At 40.1% G+C, this 24286-nt stretch overlaps 1 protein-coding gene across 2 annotated transcripts in view; it reads left to right on the top strand.

Annotated features, from left to right (window-relative positions):
* The window catches only part of TPH2 (tryptophan hydroxylase 2), a 105290-nt gene that overhangs the window by 57542 nt on the left and 23462 nt on the right, over positions 1-24286 (top strand). For both annotated transcript variants that reach the window (XM_078449166.1, XM_078449167.1), the window contains exon 8: positions 7374-7500. In XM_078449166.1, the coding sequence (XP_078305292.1) occupies positions 7374-7500 (127 nt within the window). The remainder of the gene's footprint in view (positions 1-7373; positions 7501-24286) is intronic.

Raw genomic sequence — 24286 nt, forward strand, 5'->3', positions numbered from 1 at the left:
GGGGGAGGGGAAGGGGACAGTGCTTCACTAAGGTGTGGAAATGCAGCTAGAAGGCTGCTGTGTTTGTCTCCTCAGGTGGAAGGACCTAGGGGCTGTAGCACCTGAAATCCTGGCCCCACTATCAGCTCTCCACATGACTGTAGGCAGCCACTTAACCTCTCTGTGTGAGGGATAATGAAATAATGCTTTGATCTTTGCAGAGAAGAAAAGCTTTATATAAATAGGTCCACTCTTTCTTGGTACCTCTTAAATTCCTGGGGAGGCTGACAGGTCTCCTAAAATTCCAGCTTAGTTACAAGGCCACGTGTGTTCCTTAAGCCTGGACTCCCAAGTTTTCAATCATAAAATTGGGTCTAGTTTTGTGAGGTGCCTAAAAGCAAAAATACCCCTAAGACTTTTTATAGAGCCTTTTGTCTCAAGTGCCCCAAGCACTCTAACAATAGATATTCCATGAAAAATAAAAAGTCCTATACATTATTTAAAGCCTGTGCATTTTGAAACCAAACCGTACCTGAGTGTCTGCTGGAGCTCTGTTTCTGTTCTTGTAGGCTGTTATCCGTAGTGACTTGGGGTAAAGCCTTCAAATATATATAAATATATATTAGTGGATTCAAAGCAGGATTCCTTCCTACCCACCTCCAAGGTTTGCCTAACACCACACCTGAGCCACAGTTCATGTTCCCTCAGTGCCATGTAGTCAAGGAGAAACTCATTTATGCACCTTCAGGTGTGGAAGACTGAGATGGCCTGGGAGAATTTTTTTTTAGGAATATTTGCATTTTTAAATTGCAAGTTCAGAAGAAGAAATTCAAAGTGATTGAAATTATTAGGCAGGGAAGACGTAACCACTGGTCATACCTCTTCACTGCTGTGCAGAGAGTTACATCTTATTGACCTGTACAGAAGCCACCACCAAAGAGAAGGAAAAAGGGATCTACATTTCCCACACATGTTCTATTGGGTGGACATGATTCCACTCATTTTTATGAGGGAGGCAGGGCTGTCATCATTTTACAGATGGCAAATCCAAAGTTCAAAGAAGTCAGGTCGTTTCCCTGTGGCTCTACAACTAGGAAATAGCAAAACCAAGACCTAGTTCAATGTCCTTATGCTACACTGGAAATTAGGAAAACTGTACTTGTGAGCCACTTGGATTTACCTCTTTATGGAGCCGTAGAGCCCCATCATCACCACTCCATTCAGTTGAGTTGAAATAGCACTTATCAAGTATCTATTATGTGCCAGGTGACCCAAGACGAACATGGCATGACATCTGTCTTGGAGAGGATTACCAGATCTTGTTTAAGTGATAAAATATCTTCTGAAAGGGCAAACTTGCTGAGGTACAGTAGATGTAGGTGTAAGTATAATTTAATGTAATATGATTAATGATACATAACTTGTTGGGAAATAATGTTTTCAATGGGTTATCTTAATCCTTGTTCAAGAACTCCATGAGATAGGGACCCATATAATCTCCATTCTAAAAGATGAGCAAACAGTCCATCTGTGCTGTCCAATGTGGTAGAGACATGGCTATTTAAATTTATTAATTAAAATTAAATAACTATAAATTTAGTTCCTCAGTAGTGCTAGCCACATTTCAAGTAGCTACCATACTGGACCATGCAGATAAAGAATATTTCCAGCACTGCAGAAAGTCCTATTGCACAGAACTGCTCTAAGTCATTTGCCTATGCAGGAATGTGGGAAATGGACTTGGGTCTGACTTCAGAGTATATACTTTCAACCATTATGTTATACTGTGTCCTTAATATTTAGTGAAATTTGGGGAGGGGGCAGAGAAAGAATTCAAAATTCCTTATTTTTTCAAGGAATAAGAAATATCTGAGATGATGGGGGAACTCAAGACATATCAATAGTTTCCCTTGCAACCCTTTTATGGTACGTGTGAGAGCTGCAAACTGTGTCTCTCACTGGATCAGGAAAGTTAGTACTTGCTGTTTGCCCTTTTATGGAACCATAAGGTGGCTTTCTAAGAGTTATTCTAGGATTATGTCTTATTTACTTTTAAGCCTCACTTCCGAGCATAGTACTTGGTACATAACAGGCATACAATAAATGCTTCTTGAACAAAATTTCAAAAAAGATAACTATAATATCTTCTGTCGGTCTCAAAAGAATTGTAGTGAAGAAGAGTAACATTGGTGGCCTTTCTGATGATTCCTAGGGGGAAAAAAGTAAAGATTTCCTCTAGAGCAATATCCAAGTGCTCAGCTTCACAGAAAGAGGGCCACGTATCTATTTATCTATACTGCAATAGGGATAGAAGAGGGAGTGATCATAAGGGCTGCCTAAAATTTTATCTGGGCCAGATTTTACAGTATTCTATTTTAAATCTAAACCAAAGGAATTCCGTATTTGGCTCCAAGGAGATCACTGAAGGAAAATTGCCTCGATACCAAATGAAGTCCTGTTATCATCTCCTCGGTGCAGTAAAAACAAACCAAGTCACCCCCTTTTCAATGTGTCCCGGGGTGTTATCCCAGATTACTTGCACTCACCCACCAAATGTTGTGTGAAAGCTGAAAAAGATACCCAATTTTGCCTCCCAGCTCATCCTCCCGCACCATTTCACCAGTGCAAACTCCTCACCCCGCCCACTCATCTTGCTTTCCTTCCCTTCATGATTTAGCTAAAGCGTTGGCTTCTGTGTCATTTAGAACAAACAAAAACTATAGAAATATGGTTTAAAAGACAGATGCACTGATTTGGGATGGGAAGCAAATGTTGGACGCTGGCTCACTGCGTCCTAAAGGCTTTAATTTACAGCAGAAATAAAAAGGAGTTGTTCAACACGTAGAGTGAGGAGTCAGCTTTGAAAACTGATAAGAGGAGAAAAATGCCAGACTCATTTTGAATGTGAACTTAACAACCAGGACCCTTATTTCCCCGTAGCAAGATGATCGCAACTTTCTTAGAATGATTTAAGAATTCCCCTGAGGCACTTTGCCCAGGCCCCTTTGTGGGCCCATTTTAGCAGGCTTTAGAATCCTCCTAACAGGGCTTATCAGAGAAGATTCCAATTTAGAGCAGCAAAAGTTTAGAGTCTGATATCAGCTCTAGCTTTTCTTTTTCCTTTTTTTTTTTTTCAAAAGGAGACATGATGTTTTACAGTGTTAACAGTTTTGAAAGGTCCTACATTTCCAGTGAACAGAGCGCTTTTGTGAAAAGCCTTCTGAAAAGCATTATTCAGGCGAAAATGCATCAAAGGGATGTGAGTTAAAAAGAGAAAAGTTTGCCGATGTAAAGATTGGAGGCAGCATGTGCTGACAGGTGCAATTATAGCCAAATAATTGAATCTTTTTAGAGAGATCTGTTGTGATAAGGCAATAGTTGTGGACTCACCTTGGAACCCTGTTCATAATTAGATACTCAGGGGTCCGGCTGTGGACGATACAACCAATGGAGGGATCGTGAACTATGTTATATGCAGGACAGAATCACTGTTGTACTTTGTAAAATAGGGCGAAATGGCATGATTTCAGCCCAACGGAACCTAATTAATGCAACGGTTGGAGACAAAGCTCAGCCTTTTCCCTCAGACTCCCAATAGTCTGGAACATTTTTCAGCCTCTAAAAATCATAGTCAATCCAAGCTTCTAGATCCTTTGGTGTCAAAGAAACTAAAAAAAATGTCAATTTTTCAAAGCTAAGTAATTGCTTTTATTAGTAACATTAAAAATCTCTTTGTTGTTTGCTTGAAGAGTTTCTGGACACTTCTGTTACCTTTGTCTACACTGCACATCTAAGCCAAAGACTGGGATAGGGAATGATCTGGTGTTAATTTCTGAGAATGTTGCACCAAAGTCATGAAAGACAATAAGCTTGTTTCTGGTCTTGAAATATGGGTGTGCAGAGCCTTGGCTCAATGAGAAGTGGACTTGCTATCCATATTGTCCATGCTGCATGCACACTTGCTCAGGAATCTGAGCTGCAGGTCTTTCTCAGGGTCTCTGTGTGGACACAGAGCTGAGAAGAAGATACAGACTACTGAGATACAACACAAATCATTTCTACTTATCACAGGGCAGAGGGCATCCCTCACGCTCCATTAGTAATTCTGTTAGACATCTTACTTCAGGCTTTCCTTTTTAAGGAAATAGTGTATTCTGCCATATTGTGTGATTTCTTTCTGTCAGATTTATTTCTTTTATCCTCTTCTCCATATAGTTGGATTACCTTGTCATTGCAATGCGATTAAAGGTTCTTAAGGTGGCTGAGAATTATAGGTTTCTGATAATGACACCTTAACTTAAAATCTAGGCGTTAGTTCCTTTTTTATTATAGGGAATTGACTCCTTAATGTCTTTGGATCTTAGTGTTTTCCTTCTTTTTTCCTTTGTAGTTGCCAACTTTTCACTTTTGCTTCTATCTTCATGTTTTTGAATTCCATTAGTACCTAGGTAGATAGAAGACTGTCCTCTGCAGCAGCCTTCTCGCAGTACCTGTCCCATAGTAAGCATTCAATATGCATTGGTCACAATAATCACTATTTTAGTTTCTGCTTACCTTGTTTGTTTATGTCACCTTCAGTACTTCCCCACAGTTTGACATCTGGTCTAGTTTTGGAATTATTATTGTCATCTTTTCTGCCTGGATAGGGAGGGGTGCTTTAGTATTTACATTATAGGCTACAATGGAATTACTCAGATTTATCCATGGTGGGCCACTCAATCCTAATTCCAACACCAGTGCAGACTGCATGGCCTTTTATTAATTTTTTTTAATGCTTATTTTTGAGAGAGAGAGAGAGAGAAAGAGAGAGAAATAGAGTGCAAGCTAGGAAGGGGCAGAAAGAGAGGGAGACACAGAATCCAAAACAGGCTCCAGGCTCTGAGCTGTCAGCACAGAGCCGGAAGTAGGGCACGAACCCACAGACCCCGAGATCATGACCTGAGCTGAAGTCAGATGCCCAACCGATTGAACTATCCAGGTGCCCCTGCATGGCCTTTTAAAAAACTGATCACAGGAGCACGTCTATAGGCTCCACTCCCAGCATAGAACTTTTAGACCTTTAACTGAATCAAATGCACGTGAAGAAGTGATTAGCTACCTAGTGAACTATCTTTCACCACCTTTCATTATTCCTCAGTATTATGATGTCATTTCAGTGGAATTAAATTTGAGCAGCTCAAGATTACATAATCACATTGAGTGTTAGTTTCATGTCCTTGCTGCTTGAAGCCTGCTAGTAGAGCTCTAGAGCATCATCTGTTCTGACAGCGGGTCTCCACCTTGGCTGTGCCTTCTTAGCACCTTCAGCGCCTTTAGAATAATGCAGATACTCTGGTCTATCCCAGAGAGTCTGACTGAATTGGTTTTAGGTAGGACTCAGTCATGGATATTCTTAAAAATTCTCCTCAAGGAATGGAGGGCCACTGGGTGGCAGGAAAAGAGATTCACAACATACTGACTACATTTGCACTTGTGCTAACCAACTTGGTTAAGCTCTCTCCCAACCATGTAAGCTGTGCCCCCTCACCCATCCCTTCTCGTTTACTCCACATCTTCCAGTTAAAACAACAGAGCGGAAAGAGGACAGCTGTTTAAGTTGGAGGAATTTGATTTCAAATCTTGTCTGTCTTTTATTGAGATTGTGACCTTGGAAAGATAGTTAAATTTACATGAATTTTAGTTTCCCCGTTTATCAAATGGGAATAATAAGTCTTCTTTGTAAGTATAGATAAATTAATATGATACAAGAGCATTTAGTACAGTACCCAACACACAATAGGAGCTCAGAATATGTTAGCTTTCTTTTCTCCCTTCTCTTTTTAATTTCTTTATAGGTCAAATGAAGGGCTCAGATAATATTTGAATTCTCCTTATTCCCTAGAATCCAATGAGTCTGATTCTCTGCCTTAAATAATATGAGTGGAGAGTAACTGCCATGTATTCTTTTCCACAAATCCAGTTCTGTGTAAAAAGAAAGCTATCGGCACACAGCTGACAGGGAATAAATTGGGAATTTCTTTTAGTATCCCATCTACACGTTCTCCTTTGGCTACCCTTTCAACCTGATGTATCTGTGAAGTGGCTAGCCAAGGCTGGGGATGTGGTTTGAGTTGTGGGAACAAGATTTTTTGACTGAGTAATGCCATCTGTTTTATATGGGCATCAGTCTTGTACCCTTGACCACCATTCACTTGCTTCAACCATGTAACCACCCAATGTACTTTATACTTATGATAATAATGGTAGCACCTGGCATTTATATTTTAGCACCTATTGAAAGTGATACACTTCAGAGGAGGCCAGGTGAAGTCAGGAAACATCTTTCAAAGACTACCTGGCTAATTACTTTTCGTCAAGAAAATAAAGTATTGCAGCTTCTCGATCCATTCCCAGAGAGTCATAGGAGAATTCATTCTAATATAGCTTGGTATCAGGGAACAGTGTGTGATTCGTGGCAATGACTCAGGAAGGCATCTGCCTTGCTTCACTGTGACACATACTTGCCTTTGCCTGATCATTTGGCTCCAAATGGAAGCTCAGGCAAATGAGAACAGACCTAAGCTTCTATTATTACCTAGTTCAGGCTGCCCAAAGCAGAGGACTGGGAAGGTTTTCCAACGTGCAGGCTCAAGGGAGTTGCCTGTGTTATAGGCAGATAAGTTGTTTATGGGAAAAGTCACTTTGATGATGACAATATAATCCCTCTGCTGTTTTCTGCTGTCCACAAAGTGTAACATGGCAGGCAGTGCAACTTAAGTGTTAAAAGCAACAGTTTAGAAATCACCACAAGCTGGATTAAAATTTTGGCTTTATCCTTACAGCAAACTTTGTCTGTGAAGGGCCAGCTAGTAAATATTTTAGGCTTCATGGGCCATCTGGTCTCAGTCACAACTACTCAACTCTGCCGTTCTAGTCTAAAGGAGCCACAGACAATACATAAATGAATGGGCATGGCTGTGTTTCAATTAAACTTTATTACGAAAACACGGAGTGGGCTAGATTGGCCTGCGACTGTAGGTTACCCATCCCTGCTCTATAGGCTTTTGCACTAAGAAGTTACTTTAATTCTCTAACTTTCCCTTGAGGGTTAAAAGAGACAGTATTTGTCATAAAACACTTCCCATGTGGTTGGCATATGGCAAGCACTTGAAAATAGTAGTTGCTATCAACTTATTAAAAATATCGTATATCACACAATTTAAGATGCCATGAATTGTGAGGTGTGGCTGGATTTCAGAGATGTTAAAAGGTGATAAAAAGTCTTAGAACTGATGAAATTTGGTAATGGTAATTGATCATAGTAACAAGGTTCTATTTAGGATTTTAAGTCTTGTTCTACCAGTGACAGTTTGGACTTCCTGTATAACATATTTTTATGATGTTTTTCTTGTCAGAGACACATGTCATGAACTCCTGGGACATGTTCCACTACTCGCAGATCCTAAGTTTGCTCAGTTTTCACAAGAAATAGGCCTGGCATCTCTGGGAGCATCAGATGAAGATGTTCAGAAACTAGCCACCGTGAGTTCATTTTCAATGAAAAAAACTGTTCTATTTATATCCATTTGTAAGGTAAACAAAGCTTAAGAGTCATTCATGATGATTACAAGGCAAATATTATGGAGAAGGCATGGTGACTTCAGTGATTACTGCGTTGTGTTCCTTTGAAGTACAATGTGTTCTTAGCTCATCAGCCATTAAGATGTTTATATTTTATCCTTCTTGTTCAAGGAGTGGCTAGAGAGTAAATATTTTAGGCTCGCAGCTCATAAGGTCTCTGTCACAACTACTCAGTTAAGTCACTGTGATGCAAAAGTAGCCAGAGGCAGTATGTAAATGAATGAATGGTGGCTGTGTTCCAATAAAACTTTATTTATAAAAGCTGGCAGTGGGCCACGTTTGGCTTGTGTGCTGAAATTCGTTGACTTCTGTTCTAGTTCAATGTTTTTTTTCCTAGAAACATTAGGAATACTAAAAGTTATGCATTTATGAAAAAGTAGGGTTGTACTTGAGGTTATCACTGATTAGTGAATATGGGTGTGGTCAGACACAATTTGAGACAGCCATGAGAAGCTTAGGCGAAACAATTATTATAAGTACAAAACCAGAGAAAGATTTAATAGTTACTATGTTCTCAACAAGGTTTTTTTCTCAAAACAAGCAATATGAGAGGAAAAATGTCATGTTGGTGGCTTCCTTTAAGATGCAAATCTAGCAAGCATATCTACCTTACCTTAACCCCATTTCGAAGAGACCAGGGTAAGAAAGAACAACTTTAGTACACTCACTTACACAGGGGCCAGTCCATTTGCCTAAATGAACAAAGCTATCAGAGGAATTAAAAATGGAAGCTTAAGTTGTGTGTATTTGCTATAGATACACATTGATGTCACATCAGGCATGTAGGGATATTCTTCACTCCTACCAGGAAATACATGCTCTAGATTTCTTTTCTTTTCAAAAAAGTTTTTTGTTTTGAGAGAGAGAGAGAGAGTGAGAGAGAGAGAGAGAGAGAGAGAGAGAGAAGCACGTGTGTGTGAGCAAGCACAGGAGGAACAGAGGGAGAAACAATCTTACATTTTTTTTAACCTGTATTTATTTTTGAGAGAGAGACACACACAGAGTGCGAGTAGGGGAGGAACAGAGAGAGAGGGAAACACAGAATCCAAAGCAGGCTTCAGGCTCTGAGCTGTCAGCACAGAGCCCAACGCAGAGCCCACAAATTGTGAGATCATGACCTGAGCCTAAGTTGGACACTTAACCTACTGAGCCACCCAGGCACCCCACGAGAGAATCTTAAGCAGGCTCCACACTGAGCACGGAGCCCGACGCCAGGCTGTTACTCATGACTGTGAGATCATGACCTGAGCTGAAATCAAGAATTGGACGTTTAACTGACCGAGCCATCCAGGCGCCCCTCCTACATTTCTTAAGACAACTGGCCCTTTCAGTTCATCTTTTGTTTCCTAGTTTTCATAGAGATATAAGAAATGAGAAATGTTTTTCTAATATAAGAGAAGCAGCAGTGCAAAAGCCATGCTGTTAGTGTCAATGTAGAGATGAATAATTAGTGGGGTCAATGGGGGCTTCAGTAAACCCATTAGAGCCTACTGCCAAAGGCAGGTCCTCAGTTTTCACTGGCAGCTGCCAGACAGGAGTGCAGGCTTTGTGTTGCCAGTTCTCCAAATTTTTGAGAGAGACTGGAAATCTAGATTTCTAAATGAATTTAAATGATTTTAAGATTTTGGCTCATAAAAAACATTGTGAGCTGAGGAAAATATATTTGTAGACAGAATCAGGATCTTAACTTCCAATTTGCAACCTCTGCCCTAGGGAATGTATCTCATGTATATTGGCTATCTATTACTGCATAACAAATAACTCCAAAACTTAGTGGCTTGAAACAGCGAACATTTGTCATCTCATAGTTGGTGTTTGGGAATTCGGGAGCATCTTAGCCGAGTGGTTCTGGCTCAAGGATGCTCCTGTGGTTGCTGTCAAGATGTGGGCTGGGCCTGCAGTTATGTGAAGATTTGGGAATCTTCTGCCAAGAGAGTTCACTCATGTGGCTATTGGCAAGTCACTTTCTCTAGAGCAAGTAATGGGGGAGGGGGAGGAGGAGAAAGAGATCGATGTAGGGAGGAAGTTGTAATGACTTCTCTGACTTGATCACATGTTGCTCATGTCAGCCATATTATGTTCGTTAGAAGGGACTCACTCCAGCCCACGTTGAAGGGGAAGGAGATTAGCCTCCACTTTTGGAAGAAAGGAGTGTCAGAGTGTTTGTAGACATGTTTTAAAACCACCACACCACTGAGTTCTGTTATTTAATTCTCAAACCTTGGCTCTGTCTTTAAACTCCACATTTTAGAACTTTTTCCGTGCCTGGAAGATTTCCCTTGAAATTTTCCTGGTTTCAGCCTTTAACCCCCTATAACTTGTACTCTTCATCAGGGATGAATGTACTCCTTATTTGTCTGACTCTGAACAATCACAAATCGGGATTCAACTCTGCCAGGCTCTGTGTGTGTCCAAAGAGAGGACGGGAAGGAATAAGGTAGGGCTGCATGGATGTGAATGTAGGTAGATCCTAGTGAGTGATCTTATTTCTTTTTTAAAAGCAGTAACAAAAAAGTAGGTTTGTTGGCCTTTATTTTTACACTCCATAAAGTGATAATTAATTAAGTCCATCGTTCAAACTAGCATTCACCAAGAATATAACACGGTCCTCACGTTTGGGAAATTTGTAGCCTGTATAGGTAAAACTAAGATTTTTCAGAGGAGAGAAAGTTTGTACTGGGTCCCGAAAGATGAAAAAGTCAGCCAAGTTGCAAAGGGGGAAAGGGGGGGGGGACCTGAGGGACAGTTTCAGCCAGAATAAGAAATCTCTCTGATTTGGGGACCCAGCAGGGAATGCCTGCTCACCAGATTGCAGGGCCATGCTGAAAACAAGGATTGCCTTTTGTATTAGATATCTATCACTACTGTTAACAAATTACATATGACTTAAAACAACACAAATTTGTTATCTTACAGTTTCATTAAGCTTAGAAGTTTGACACAATTCTCACTGAGCTAAAATTAAAGTGTTGGGATGCCTGGGTGGCTCAGGTGGTTAGGCGACCAACTCTTGATTTTGGCTCAGCTCATGATCTCATGGTTCATGGGATCAAGCCCTGTGTTGGCTGACAGCACAGAGCCTGCTTGGGATTCTCTCTCTTTCCCTCTCTCTGCCCCTCCCCCATGCTTTTGCTTGCTCTCTCAAAAAATAAGTAAACATTAAAGAAAATAAAATTAAGGTGTCAACAGGGTTGTGCTCCTCTCTGGAGGCCCCAGGGGAGAATCTGTTTCTTTGCTTTTTCGAGTATCTAGAGGTTGCTTCCATTCCTTGGCTCATGGACCTCTTCCTTTGTCTTCAAAGCCAGCAACGTTGCAACTCTCTGATCTTTCTGCCATTGCCACATCTCTCTTCACTGACTGAAGCTGGGAAAGTTGTTTTGTTTTTAAGGACTTATGTGATTAGATTGGGCCCTGCTGGATAATTCACAATAATTTCACCATTTCATGGTCCATATTCTTAATGATATCTGCAAATGTAATACTTTCTAGGGATTAGGGCAGGACATCTTTGGGGGGAGCATTATTTTTTGTTTCTATGCTTACATTTGCAAGGAAAAAAATGAATACTTGAATACTTGTATCTTGAAACCTATTATACTAGGACCAGTAAATTTATAGGATGAATATGTTTTCTTTTGGAACTTACATTCCTTAGCATGATTCTAATACCCTTGGCTATGATTGCCTTAGGTCCAACAGCTAAAAATGCTTCCGTCTGTTAGAGATCATTGGGTCATTAATCATGTTTCTCTCTCTCATTTTTTCATTGCCTTTTTCCTGGAATATACATGTACTTCTGCAAAAGCCAATCAATAGTTAGTCTTTAAATGGCTAAAGAATCCTAGGTGCCATGAGGTAGGAATAAGAAAAAGACAAAAAGGTATACTTGCATCAAGGAGCTTTTGACCTTTCATCCACAAAAGTATGAAAATCCAGAGTCAGTGTGAGCTTTTATTAATATAGGTGAGAAGGTATGCAGAAGAAGTAGATTTAAGGTGAAGCTTCCAAATGCGTTTGAGTTCTGAATTCAGTGGTGGAGACTGGGGTTCAGAACTGGGAGCAGAGGCCAGAAGTTTCATTTCTTCTTCTTTTCAAAAAACATTTTTATTTAAATCCAAGTGAGTTGACATGTAGTGTAGTAACGGTTTCAGGAGTAGAATTTAGTGATTCGTCACTTATATACAACACCCAGTGCTTAAACAAGTGCCCTCCTTAGTGCCCATCACCCATCTAGCCCATACCCCCTACCTCCCCTCTAGCAACCCTCAGTTTATTCTCTGTATTTAAGAGTCTCTTATGATTTGCCTCCCTTTCTGTTTTTATTTTTCTTTCCCTTCCCCTATGTTCATCTGTTGTGTTTCTTAAATTTCACATAAGACAGGTTCATTTCTATGTAGGAAGTAGCTGGTGACAGGTTGAGGAGGATCAAGTGTCCCCCAAGGGAGCCAAGAATCCTGCCTGGAATCTTGCAGTAGCTTTGACAGTTAAAAACAAAACAAAACAAAACAAAGCAAAACCCAAGAGAGTAAAACTTGCAAAAGATTTTAACACAAAGATTTTGAACCTCTTCTAAATGCAGTGGAGAGTTGGTGGGGTGGGGGGAGTGGAGGGGGGAACTCACCATGGTTTTGTCTGATCTACTCATTTCTCTTTTTCTCATATTGCATGTGCCCCCACCCCAGCTCCCTTTGATTTCCTGTCTCTCACAAGCCTTGTGATTCCAGTTCCTTCCAGCTTTATAGACTCTGCCCATCTACTCTGAAAAGTGTTTCGCAGGGGCACTCAGTTGGTTGAACGTCTGACCCTTGATCTTGGTTCAGGTCATGATTTCTCCATTCGTGAGATCGAGCCCCATGTCAGGCTCTGCACTGGCAGTGTGGAGCCTACTTGGGATTCGCTCTCTCCCCCTCTCTCTCTGCCCCTCCCCCCTCAAAATAAATAAATACAAACATTTAATAAACATTTAAGAAAAAAGAAAAGAAAAGTGTTTCGCAGACCAAAGAGAAATTTGGAAAGCTTTTCCTGCGTGCTGTGGGGAGTGTGGGGGAGAGACTCACAGTGTGAGGAGGCTAGGGAGAGAGATTTTCCCTGAAATCCTCCTAAAACTGTTGTTGACTTTAGAAACCATAACACATCTCTCAGTCAGAAACAAAGTGAATGGGAAACTGCTGGAAGGTGGTTTTGAAAGAAAGAACAGATTCTGGCCAGGCCATTTCAAAGTAACCCCTGGAATACATAACCTATTGGATAACGTGCATATTAATGACTCTCAAGCCATATACTGTAGCTAAAAGTTGCAAAGACTAAGAGATTAAGGGCTGACTACGGCCTCACTGGGAGGTGTAAAAAGTCCAGTGGTAGGGGGAATAGTGTTGGTTGGGAGGCCTCTTAACTGTCCAGATGAGAAATGGACATGTTATTAGCTGATTTCCTCAAAGTTGTTCCCATTAAGTCCCCTGAAGATGTACTGGAGTAAAATGAGAGATGAGATGTACCAAAGGAGAAAAATCCATAGAGAGGACAAATGGAAAACCACAGAAATCACTATTTATGCAGCACAATGAGACAGGCCATATTATTCTTTTACTCTAGGTGAGATTTATATTATTAATGACTCTGTTTATATAGTGCCTGCTTTTCCTTGTTTAGTGAATTTAAGCACTTAGGAAATAGGGAGTAAAAGCAGACACTTAATAACTTTCTGTGATGTGCTGTCAACAAATCCATCCAAGGAAGAAAACAACGTCCAGTAGGACTAATTGGCCACCACTAAATTCTGTTTCATCCAAAGCTGCTTTTGAACTTCTGGGTCTGATTTCAGAGGGACCAGGCTATTTGCCTATAGCGATATTGCTTCTTCTTGCTATATTTCTACATGATATTTATTTTGACATTTTAATAATGCTTAGCTTTGAGAATGAAGCTATCTCTGCTGTTTATGTAGCCAGTGGTTTCTATGCTCTGAGAACCATTTAAATGAAACTCTTTTGTATCTGAAGAAATTGATGATGATGCTTGGTAAATGTATTTCAAATGCATTGTTATACATGTAAATAATTTGCCCTCTGGTGGATAATGAATAAGGCCACTGGTTTTGGCAGCTGCACTCTTTTTATACTCATCATAGCTGTCCGCGGTCTGTGCATGATAGATATGCAAAAATATTCCCAGTAAGGGCTGCTTGGAGTGTGCTATGATTTTGAGACGAGCCATTTCCCACCGTAGTGCTGGCTTAAGTGGGTTTAATAGATTAGTGTCTTCTTTAAGGGTTGTAAACTTAAATGCCTTCAGGGGCCAGATAGGTAGCAAACATGTGTGAAACAGCCTGATATACGATAATAAGGAGTGTAGGAGCCTGTGGAGAACTGGAGAATGCACATTACATCTAAAGGCCTTCATATCCAGAAATTAAAATAAAACAAAATGTTCTTTGGCTACAAACCATGTCTGCAAGCTGAAACAGAACTCGGCTCTCAGTCCCCAGCCCTTGTATCTGAGGTTAGAGTACATGTTAGACCTACCGTCATTCTTGAGGGACCAACCCATGCTCGGTTCATCTCTTGTCATAGTGGATGTTCTTAATTACGGTTTGCTGACTATTTTTCCTAAGAAAATAGTGTTCTCTAGAGGGAAGTATCCTATCGCTGTTGAGAGATGACTGGTTTTGAATTAAACTGCAAACAGTTACAAGCATGATTGCCATGCATGTGGGCTGAGCACATGTCAAAAGTTTAACTAATTAATGAGGGAAAAGCAGGATGATAAATGCAGCTCAAGGAAGAATTTGCAAGACTGAGACCATATCGTCCCTGAAAGAAAGAACCTGGAATAAGGTGCAAAGTCGTTTGTGTTCTATGGGCAAAAACTACATAACCTTGAGGTTGTCTTTTCTCCCAGGCAGAAATCATTTGCGTGTCTAGTGGACAAAAATAACTTACGATTTATCTATCTTCACAAGTTACCATCTAACTTCACAACGTCTGGGCCCTAATGAGTAGTAAATAGGAAGTCGGGAAAGCTTACGTTCTCTAGATTAATGCTGCTCAAACCATAATGTATATAAAATAAGTTAGGGATGTTGTTAAAAGGCAGATTCTGGTCAGGTAGGTCCAGCATGGGGCCTGAGATCTGGCATTGTTTTGTTTGTTTGTTTTTGTTTCTTAAAAATTTTTTAAGTTTATTTATTTATTTTGAGAGAGACAGAGACAATGTGAGCAGGGGAGGGACAGAGAGAGAGGGAAATTGAGAGAGAGAATCCCAAGCAGGGATTCAATGACGCAGGGCTCAAACTCAGGAAACTGGGAGTTCATGACTTGAGCCAAAACCAAGAGTTGGACACTCAACCAACTGAACCACTCAGGTGCCCCAGGATCTGGCATTTCTAACAAGATCCCAGGTAATGCTGATGCTGTAAGTCAAAGAGGGTCAGTTGACCTGATAGGCCTGTGGGCCTATTAGACAATGCTTGAATGTTTCATTCAAAAGACACATGGTAATCTTCCAGTCTTATTTCCATATTTTGATACTTTTTTTCTACAAGCTGGATTCATAGAGTATTGGGAGATTAATATTGTGTAATATGAGATGAGTTTATTTAGGACTTAGTCTGGGCCTGAAAATGAATGCTTGCATCTATGAGCGCCATGTCATTGGTTCTGTTTTGAGTGTCTACTCTTAAACTCCCCTGCTGCTTGCTCTTTGACCACATGACTTATATTATCCAATTTTATGGGAATGCATAAACAGAAACTTGCTGATTAAGTGGATTTAGGAATCAGTCCTAGAAAAATATCGATTTCGCTTCCTTCCCAACGTTGGGAAATGTAAAGGGGTGCCTTTCACCAAATGGTGCTTCCCATCTACGGTGTGTCCCGTCATGCAGATGGTTTCTGTTCAGTCTATTCATTTCTCACATCATGGAGGCATTTGAAACAGACAAAGCTGTGCACCACTTGTAAGAGAAAGCAATCAGTATGAATACACCTCAGATGTTTCCAAGCAGAATAAATTGGCCTCTGGCCTAGTTGGAATTTTCTCTCTACAGAGAGTTTTAGGTCATCCATTCAGTTCTGTTGACCCTGACACATACTTACCTTCACTTCATGATTGAGGGTTTCTGTCACTGGGTCTTGGGAAAGCTGATGAGAGAAGAGTCTTGGCCAATGGTAATAAAAGAATAAGCACTCTTTCCCAGAATATGTTCCCAGAACATTAGTCTCATGAAATGTTATTATGGGTTCTAGAAAAGAAGGGATCTATGGGCAAATATATTTGGGAAACATTGAGTTAAAAAAAGAAAACAGCTTTGTTTTTTAAAGTACTGAGACTTTTCAGGGACTCTAATGTGATAATGTGTAGGGTGAATCTCCACAGGTGATAAAAAACTTATTTCTCCAAACTTACCATGTTTTCCCTGTTTTAAGATGCCATTGATTGTAAAATATACTCTTAATTCAATAGCTTGTTCTAAAGGGGAAAAAAGATTTAGTTAGCAAAATTTTTGATATTGTTTGTAAGATAATGTTAAAATGTAAAAACAGTGAACTTAAGAATTAAGAAAGGACATTATATGATTGCAGAAGTCTCTTTTTATGGAACACATGTTAGCATCCTATGCTATTTATATTCCAAGGAACACAGTTTAGGAGATACAAATCTAGAATGATTTTTGAAAGGGGAGAATTCATTGTGAACAGAGACCCGATCACCAGCTTAACTTTTTTTCCACAAAAAGATTGTCAGGAAATTAGTAATATAAGGTTCTGTTTGTATTTTATCAAAACAAATAATTTATTGGTTCCAAGTAAAAGAGTTTGCATTGATTGGGGCTTTTGATGGTCATGAATCAAGTGTGCTTGAATTTCTAGTTATAACCAGGACTTTCTCATGCTGAGAATAGTAATGAAATGTAGTCAGTCTTAAACTAATAATCGACTATAATTCACACTAGAAATGTAATTGCAAAGGTAACCTTAGTTTATGAATTGCTAATTAATATTTTCCTGCCTGTGGGAGGACATTAGCTTGTTTCCCGGTCTCACATCTTTGTCTACCTGGCTCAGAGTGGGGAACTTATGTATGCTTTTAAAAGACTTACGCCCAGCTCTAGTTCTTTCTGAAGATGGATGACATTAAAAATGACCATTTTAGTATCTCTACAGAAAGCTTGCAATAAGCCCCAGGCTTATTTATTCCATGCGGAGTCTTTGAACTAGTTCAGCTGTTTGGATCATTTGATACAAAGCTGACAAAAAGCTGGAAGGAATGCACTTTTATACATTCTTAATTGAGATGTTTGGGCAGATGATCAGTGTGTGTATTATTTCTAAGAGTAACTTAATTAAAAGTTAATAGTATCTATTCCAACTCATTACTTTCACTTTCATGTCTTCTGTGCATATAGAAAAATTGTAGAACCTACAAGGTGCTACGTTTCTTCAGCTAGCCCCATAGAAGCTTAACTTTTCCAGTGTTTTCCCTTCGTGTTTTTTTTGCCTGGGTGCTCTAAGACCACACTTCCTTCTGACTATCTCTCTTCTGAGAACTTTGATATCAGAGCTAAGGCTATTTTCTCTGTTTGTGTATGTTTCACTTATGATATTGCCATTATGAGGTGCCTTGCCAGCTATGGTGAGAACACCACGGTTATTTGGAATGAAAAAAGTGAGCTGTACATTGCCCACTATGGTTAGAAACAAATCCATTTGTAACCCAGAATAGTTGTGTATTTTTGCAACTCAAATCTTTCTTCGTCATTTAAAATTGTATCCTAGGGGCTTCAGAGAGCCATCTTGTAACTGCAGACGAGGGAAAAAAAGCTCAACAACCTACTTTAGATATTTGGAGACTCGTAAAAATAGAGCTGCTTTGGTAGCTATTCATTCTGTGCTGCGAGTGAGCTCTGCGCCCTCTTAATTTTATTCATGCAGGAACACCGCAGGCCTGCCGCTGGAGTCCCTCAGCACTTGATGAAGCTTCTTTTGGGGTGTCTGGTGGGCAGTATGCCGTGTGGTGTGATGTGCTGGAAGGGCCTAAACCCGAAGCTGGTCCAGTGGGGCTTGAGTGCCAGCTTTCTTCACTTTCCCCAGCTTGCCTGAGATATGATTGACATATGTTGTGGCAGTTTAAGGTGGACAGTGCACTGATTTGATATATTCATATATTGTGGTCTGATCAGTTAGCTAATACCTGCGACGTGTCACAGAATCACCATTTCTTTTTTGTGAAGATATAGTCTCTTAGTGACTTTCAAGTATATAACACAGTATTATTAACTCTAATCATCATGCTGGACATTAAGATCCCCAGAAGTTATTCATCTTATAACTGGCCGTTTGTACCCTTTGACAAATACCTCCCCATATCCCTCACTCCCTAGTTCCTGGTAACCACCAATCTAGTCTCTGTTCCTAAGAGTTTGGCTTTTCTATATTCCACATATAAGTGAGATCGTACAGTATTTGTCTTTCTATGTCTGACTTATTTCACTTAGCATAATGCCCTCCAGGTCCATCCATTTTGTTGCAAATGGCAGAATTTCCTTTTTCCTCAGGGCTGCATTGAATGAATACCACATCTCTATGCATTGGTCCGTTGATGGACACTTACATTGTTTCTGTATCTTGGCTATTTTGGATAATAATACAGTAAACATGGGAGTGTAGATATCTTTTTAATATTCTGTTTGCATTCCTTTTGAATATATATTCAGAAGTGGGATTGCTAAATCATATGGCAGCTCTATTTTTAACTTTTTGAGGAAGTTTTCCATACTATTTTCCATAGTGGCTACACCAATTTACATTCCTTCTAACAGGGCAAAAGTGTTCCCTTGTCTTCACATCCTTGCCAGCATTTGTTATCTCTTCTCTTTTTTATATGAGTACCAGCTTTGTTACTTCCTAAACTTGTATTCTGAGACAAATCACATTACCATTTTGGGCCTCAAATGTCTTCTTTAAAACTGGGAGATTTTCCTCCCACCTGATGCTGAACGAGGAGCAAATGAAAGGAAATGCTTCCGTGATGTGTGGCTTGTCATTATCTACCTCATACTCAGGTATGGTAGTACTCGATCTCACCATTACCCAACAAATCCTAACTGCAGCCAAGGTTCTATATTATTGATTTAATAATTTTAGAGTCATTTAAAGACCCTAAATCATCTAGCTCTTCATCTAGAGATAACTTCTTCCTGTGATTCAAAAGCCCTGACATTGAGCCCTTCTTACTTTTTCTTCTCAAAGTAAGCTAGTGTGCATTCATCAAGCACGGAAGATTTCTGCAGTCATTTTCATTTCCATAAAGATGTACAAGAGAAGGAGTTTTCTGGTTTAACTACAATGGAGTAGGCTCTCAAAATCTTAGACTTGTATTAACAGAAATGCCTATGGTATAATTCCATTTCTAGCAAAAGCAGGGAGAAGATGGTTGGAATTTTTTTTTTTTTTTTATGAGCTAGAATAGCAGAGGTAATATTATATCAAACTATAGAAATTTAATTACCCCATTCCACAAATGTAGTTTTCAAATAAAGGAGTCAAAAGGATTTTCAAAGCTATTCTTCTGAACTGTGATATAAAAACCCAGAACACATTTAGTAGATGTAAAATGTATTGCTGTACATTATGAGCCACCACAATGAATGGAAGCACAATCAGAAACACGACACGAGACTGAACACACGGTGATTAAACATCTCTTTGCTCCCCTCTTAGAAATGTTGTAATTTGCTTAGAGTTTTATATGCTTGTCACTGTAAGGATGGGCATTTCTGGAATATTTCTGATGAGTGGACTTCATATTGGGAAGAGGTTTCCCAGAAAATGGAAATGCTGTCATTTGAGGACTTAAATCCACACTGGATGTAAGTAAGAAATGCTGGGAGGGTGGGGAGGAATAAATCACCCAGGGGCCTCATCATTTTTCAGGGTCTGCTGGTCTGTCCTTTATAGTGTCCATAAACAACCATTCTCTTTGAAAGGAAGGGAGGGTGGATGCAGGGTGACTTGGGGACTCTGTTATTGAAAAGTCTTTACCAAAACTCTTTGTTTCTCCTCCTTGTTACACAACTGACATATAGTCATTGTAGAAAATTTTTTTAAAAAATGGATAAGTAAGGAAAATAATATAAAGATCATTTGTAATATCAGACCAGTGATAACCACCATTAACATTTAGTATAAAGCCTTCTTGTTTTTCCAAAGGCATTTTGGCATGTCAAGTAAGAGCTTGGTAAAGGGAGTCTTGGCTTTGGAAAAGGAGCAATGAGGTGTTCACCCATTTATCAAACACTTGTGCTGTCAGGAGAGACTGTATCTTTTACATCTACACAAGAAAGAATAAATTGGAATTGCTCTGGAGATACAGGGCTTATGACTTTTCACTCAGGTACACTGCAAAGTGGTCCAGTGAACATCATATGGAGCTAATGAGTTTCGTTTGCTTTTCCTTTTTCTTTCATTTTGGAGAAAAAAGTTAGCAGATGCCACTTTTTTTTTTAAATTAAAAATTGGTTTCCGTACATATTTTAATTTTCTATTTTCTAATTTTGCATTAGCTTGTCGTTATTGGTGAGTACTACTTTTATCTAATCGATATCCACCCCTCCTATTGTTCTCTTTCTGGGTAAAGTCATAAGTATCCTTCCCCATAGCACTTGATCTGATTCTTTATTAAAAAAATTTTTTATTTTAGGGGCGCCTGGGTGGCTCAGTCGGTTAAGCGTCCGACTTTGGCTCAGGTCATGATCTCACAGTTTGTGAGTTCGAGCCCCGCATCGGACTCTGTGCTGACAGCTCAGAGCCTGGAGCCTGTTTCAGATTCTGTGTCTCCCTCTCTCTCTCTGACCCTCCCCCACTCATGCTCTGTCTCTCTCTGTCTCAAAAATAAATAAACGTTAAAAAAAAATAAAAAAAAAATTTTTATTTTAATGTTTATTTATTTTTGAGAGAGAGAGAGACAGAGCACGAGTGGGGGAGGGGCAGAGAGAGAGAGGGTGACACAGAATCTGAAGCAGGCTCCAGGCTCTGAGCTGTCAGCACAGAGCCCAATGTGGGGCTCGAACCCACAAGCTGAGAGATCATGACCTGAGCTGCAGTCAGATGCTTAACTGACTGAGCCACCCAGGCGCCCCTCTTTATCTTTAAAATGAGAATAATGATAATATCATTGAGTCTTGCAGAGCTATTGTGGACTAATGAGATAATGCATTGTAAACCTGCTTAGTACAGTGCTAAGTGTTTGATAAAAGCTAGCTAGTGTATTTGACGTGACTGTACTCTTAGCTGTCAAGGTGGCCACATCAGTAAGACTCAAGGGCAGGGAAGGCCCCTGTGTGACCTTGGGTAATTTTCTTTCAACAATTCAGTTTTCCCTTCTGAAATGCAGACTATGCAGTTTATGTTACAAAGGGGTTTTAGACAGAGATAGCATGCTACTTTGCAATGTGAAGTGTTTTAACCATAAATAATAAAGGTATGGCCTCCCCTAAAAGATGTCAAGCTTCTCCCTGGAGATGGAGGAGACCTCCCCAGAGTTAATAGCACACCTCCCCTGAGTGAACACAGAGAGAGGCAAGTTGCAGGAAACAGCTTTGGAAAACAATGAATAAATATTGTTTGTGCTGGTGAGAGCGCATGAAATATGAATTCCTGACTAAACTTTGCAAGCAGATTAGGAGTGATGCTGTTCATTGATACATGCAGCTCTCCCTTAATAACTAAAGAAAGCAATAAATTTGGGGTTTCACATCTCGGCTGCTCTTCCTCCTTATGAGTTCAAGTTTCTGAGAATTCAAGCCAGGTGTGTGGAGTTTGGCTGTAAGCTGGCTGCATTAACATAAGAGTATGCAAAGAAGCTATTGGAAGAGTTCCAAAAGATGTTGTTTGCTCCAGTTTTGATGCATTTTGGATGTGTCTGTTTGTACACAGGGGTCCTATGTTGGTGTCTAACTAGCAAGGTTTAAAAGTTCTCTGTAGTAACACATGGGGAGATACCGTAAATTGGCATACTTTAGAAACATTTAGATGTTCAGTGCTCACAAAAACGTTTTTGGGGCTGTTCACCCTTTCCTCTCTTAACACTAATGAAGAAGACTTAGCTCTTCAAGATAAAAACCAAAGCTATAATTGGTGAGAAAAGGGGCATTGGATTCTGCTTCCTTGTGAGGGTGTTTTATCAAAGGCGTGAACTTGCTGTGTCCCTACTAAATATCTTCTCCACAACTCTGATAGAATCAATTGTGGCCCACTCATTTATTTATTGGTAAACATTTACTGAACATCTTTTATATGTTCAGGCAGTGGGAATTCAACTGTGAAGCTGGTAGACAGGATCCTGCTTCTTGGGGACTATTTCTAGTGAGGGGTACACATAAGTGAATAGGGATTTAAATATAACTTGGTAAATGCAAAGTTAGGGAAAGGAGGGCACTTAGGTCAGGTTCAGGATGATCAGAGGTGATTTTGATGAGGTGGGGAGACTTTTCCCAGCAGTCAGATTGTTAATTTTTTATTTGCGGTTACATATGCTTACTGATAGAATAGGTGTTAATACTTCAGGAAACTTTTGCATCTCAATAGATTGTTTGCATATCAGAAAGCTCCTTTGATTGAGTTTCAGGAACTGTTGACCTGTAATTAAGCTCATAATCACCTATGCAGAAGGTAATTTCTCTGTAGAAATGACTCTGTAGAATCAGAGGCCTGAGATGGGATGAGTCAGCCATGAAGATATCTGTGATCTTAATCGCCTCAGGATAGAGAACCTTCATCTGAGTTACAACTCTTGCTGTAATTGCTTGAGCATTTGATGTGTGCTTCTTCATTTGGGTCCCATGATGGCACTTCAAGGTAGGTGAGACTCATATTATCATCCCCTAACAAAGTCTCCGGTGTCCACAGAGTGCTGATTACACAATTGGTGCTCAATAGAAATTTGGTGAGGAAAGGAATCCCCATTATATAGATGAATACAGGGAGATTCAGACAAGTGAAATGACTTATCCAAGACCATACAGTAAAATAGTGGCAGGGACTGAACTATTAGATTTTCTCGGTCCTAATCTAGTACACCAGACCATTTCTCAGGAGTTTAGGATGTCAGAGCAAAGAGTGACCAGGTGAAGCAGGAGAGATATGCACTCAGTGTCCTGGAAGCAAATTATTGTCACAGATGCAGGATTCAGGCTAATGTCTGAACCTGGGGGAGGTTTCAGGCTAATGTCTGAACCTGGGGGAGGTGGAGTTATACACACACACACACATACACACATATACATACATACATATGTGTGTGTATGTGTGTATGTGTATACACATACTCACATACACATCTTACACCTTGCTTAAATTTAAAAAAAAAAAGTGCATTAACACATGAACATCCAGATTCCTAGCTTCTCTTAAAAAGACCAGTGTCTCTGGGAGTTAGACTGCCTTTACCTAAGGAGACAACTGGCCAGAGTTTAGTTATTGTTCTGTTAGAAGGGGTCCATGATCCTGAATGGAGAAGACATATTTCATCTTCAGTCTCCTGCCTGTCCCCCCTTTATTGTTCAGGGGAATCTGCTGATTAGAGGAAGGGAGAGAGAACTGAGGGATTGGTGCTCTAGGCTTGATATGTTTTATTTCCTAGCCAAAATTTATTGTGGTCCCAGGTCTCCTGAGCTGGGCTAATTGCAGCGCTCTTTCCCACTTGCAAGACTCAGAAGACGTGGCTTCCTTTAATGACTGGTTTCTAGTGCGTGCTCCTCTCTGGCTCCTGATGGGCCTGTGCTGTGTTACTTGGCTGATCCTGGGGCCACAAAGGAATAAAGGCACTTAGCCCAGTGCAAGCTGTGGAAGGATGGCTGCGGGCAAGCTAGACAGACCCCTGTATTTCTTGGCACACGCCAAGCCCAGCTATTAAGAATATGACGTGAGCATCAATTCTAGGGACCTGTAGCGTTCAGTCGCAGAGAAGAGGGGGCAAACAGTGTGATACAGTGCAGACATCATAGATTTTGGGGGTTAGGCATAACCAATTCCAATCCAGCTCTATCACCCCTACACTTGCCCAAGTTACTGAGCCTAAGTCTCAGTTTCCCCAGCTGTAAAATGGGAGGATTTAGCACTGGCATATAGTAATAATTCAATAAATGTTAGCGATTCATTTTATTTATTTTATGGATAACTTAAGACTCAGAGAGGCTAAACAACTTTCCTAAGGTCAGGTAAATGGCAGAGCCTACCCTTGAACCCTGATCTTACACTCCAAAGTCAAAGTGCTATCCTATTATATTACTGTTGCAGTGCCTGCCTCTTAGAGGTATTGTGAGCATGATGTAAAGTGCTTAGCACTGTAGTGGAGAGTAGGTTTCAGTAAGGCAGTGGTTATTAGTAGAGGTAGGGGAGCTCAATTGAGCTGAAATGCTATCTGGAGGTTCAATTACCTATAGACCCTCATTGTGACAGGGACCCCAGTTCACAGGTAAATCTTCTCAGCCCCATTTACACATATAGATGGTTAGTGTCGACTCTGAGTGTGAGAGATGATGATGGTAGGGCTGATGGTTAGTGACTAGAAAAGAAACATGACTTCATTAATAAAAACTTAAGATAGAAGACTGCTTGGTGTAATGGAGTGGTAAGAATGGCTTTCCCCACTAAACATACCTTTCTCATCAGTTTTCAGGTGTATAATTGTC

This window comes from Panthera onca, chromosome B4 (assembly GCF_046562875.1).
Source record: "Panthera onca isolate mPanOnc1 chromosome B4, mPanOnc1 haplotype 2, whole genome shotgun sequence".
In the NCBI taxonomy this organism is placed as follows: domain Eukaryota; kingdom Metazoa; phylum Chordata; class Mammalia; order Carnivora; family Felidae; genus Panthera; species Panthera onca.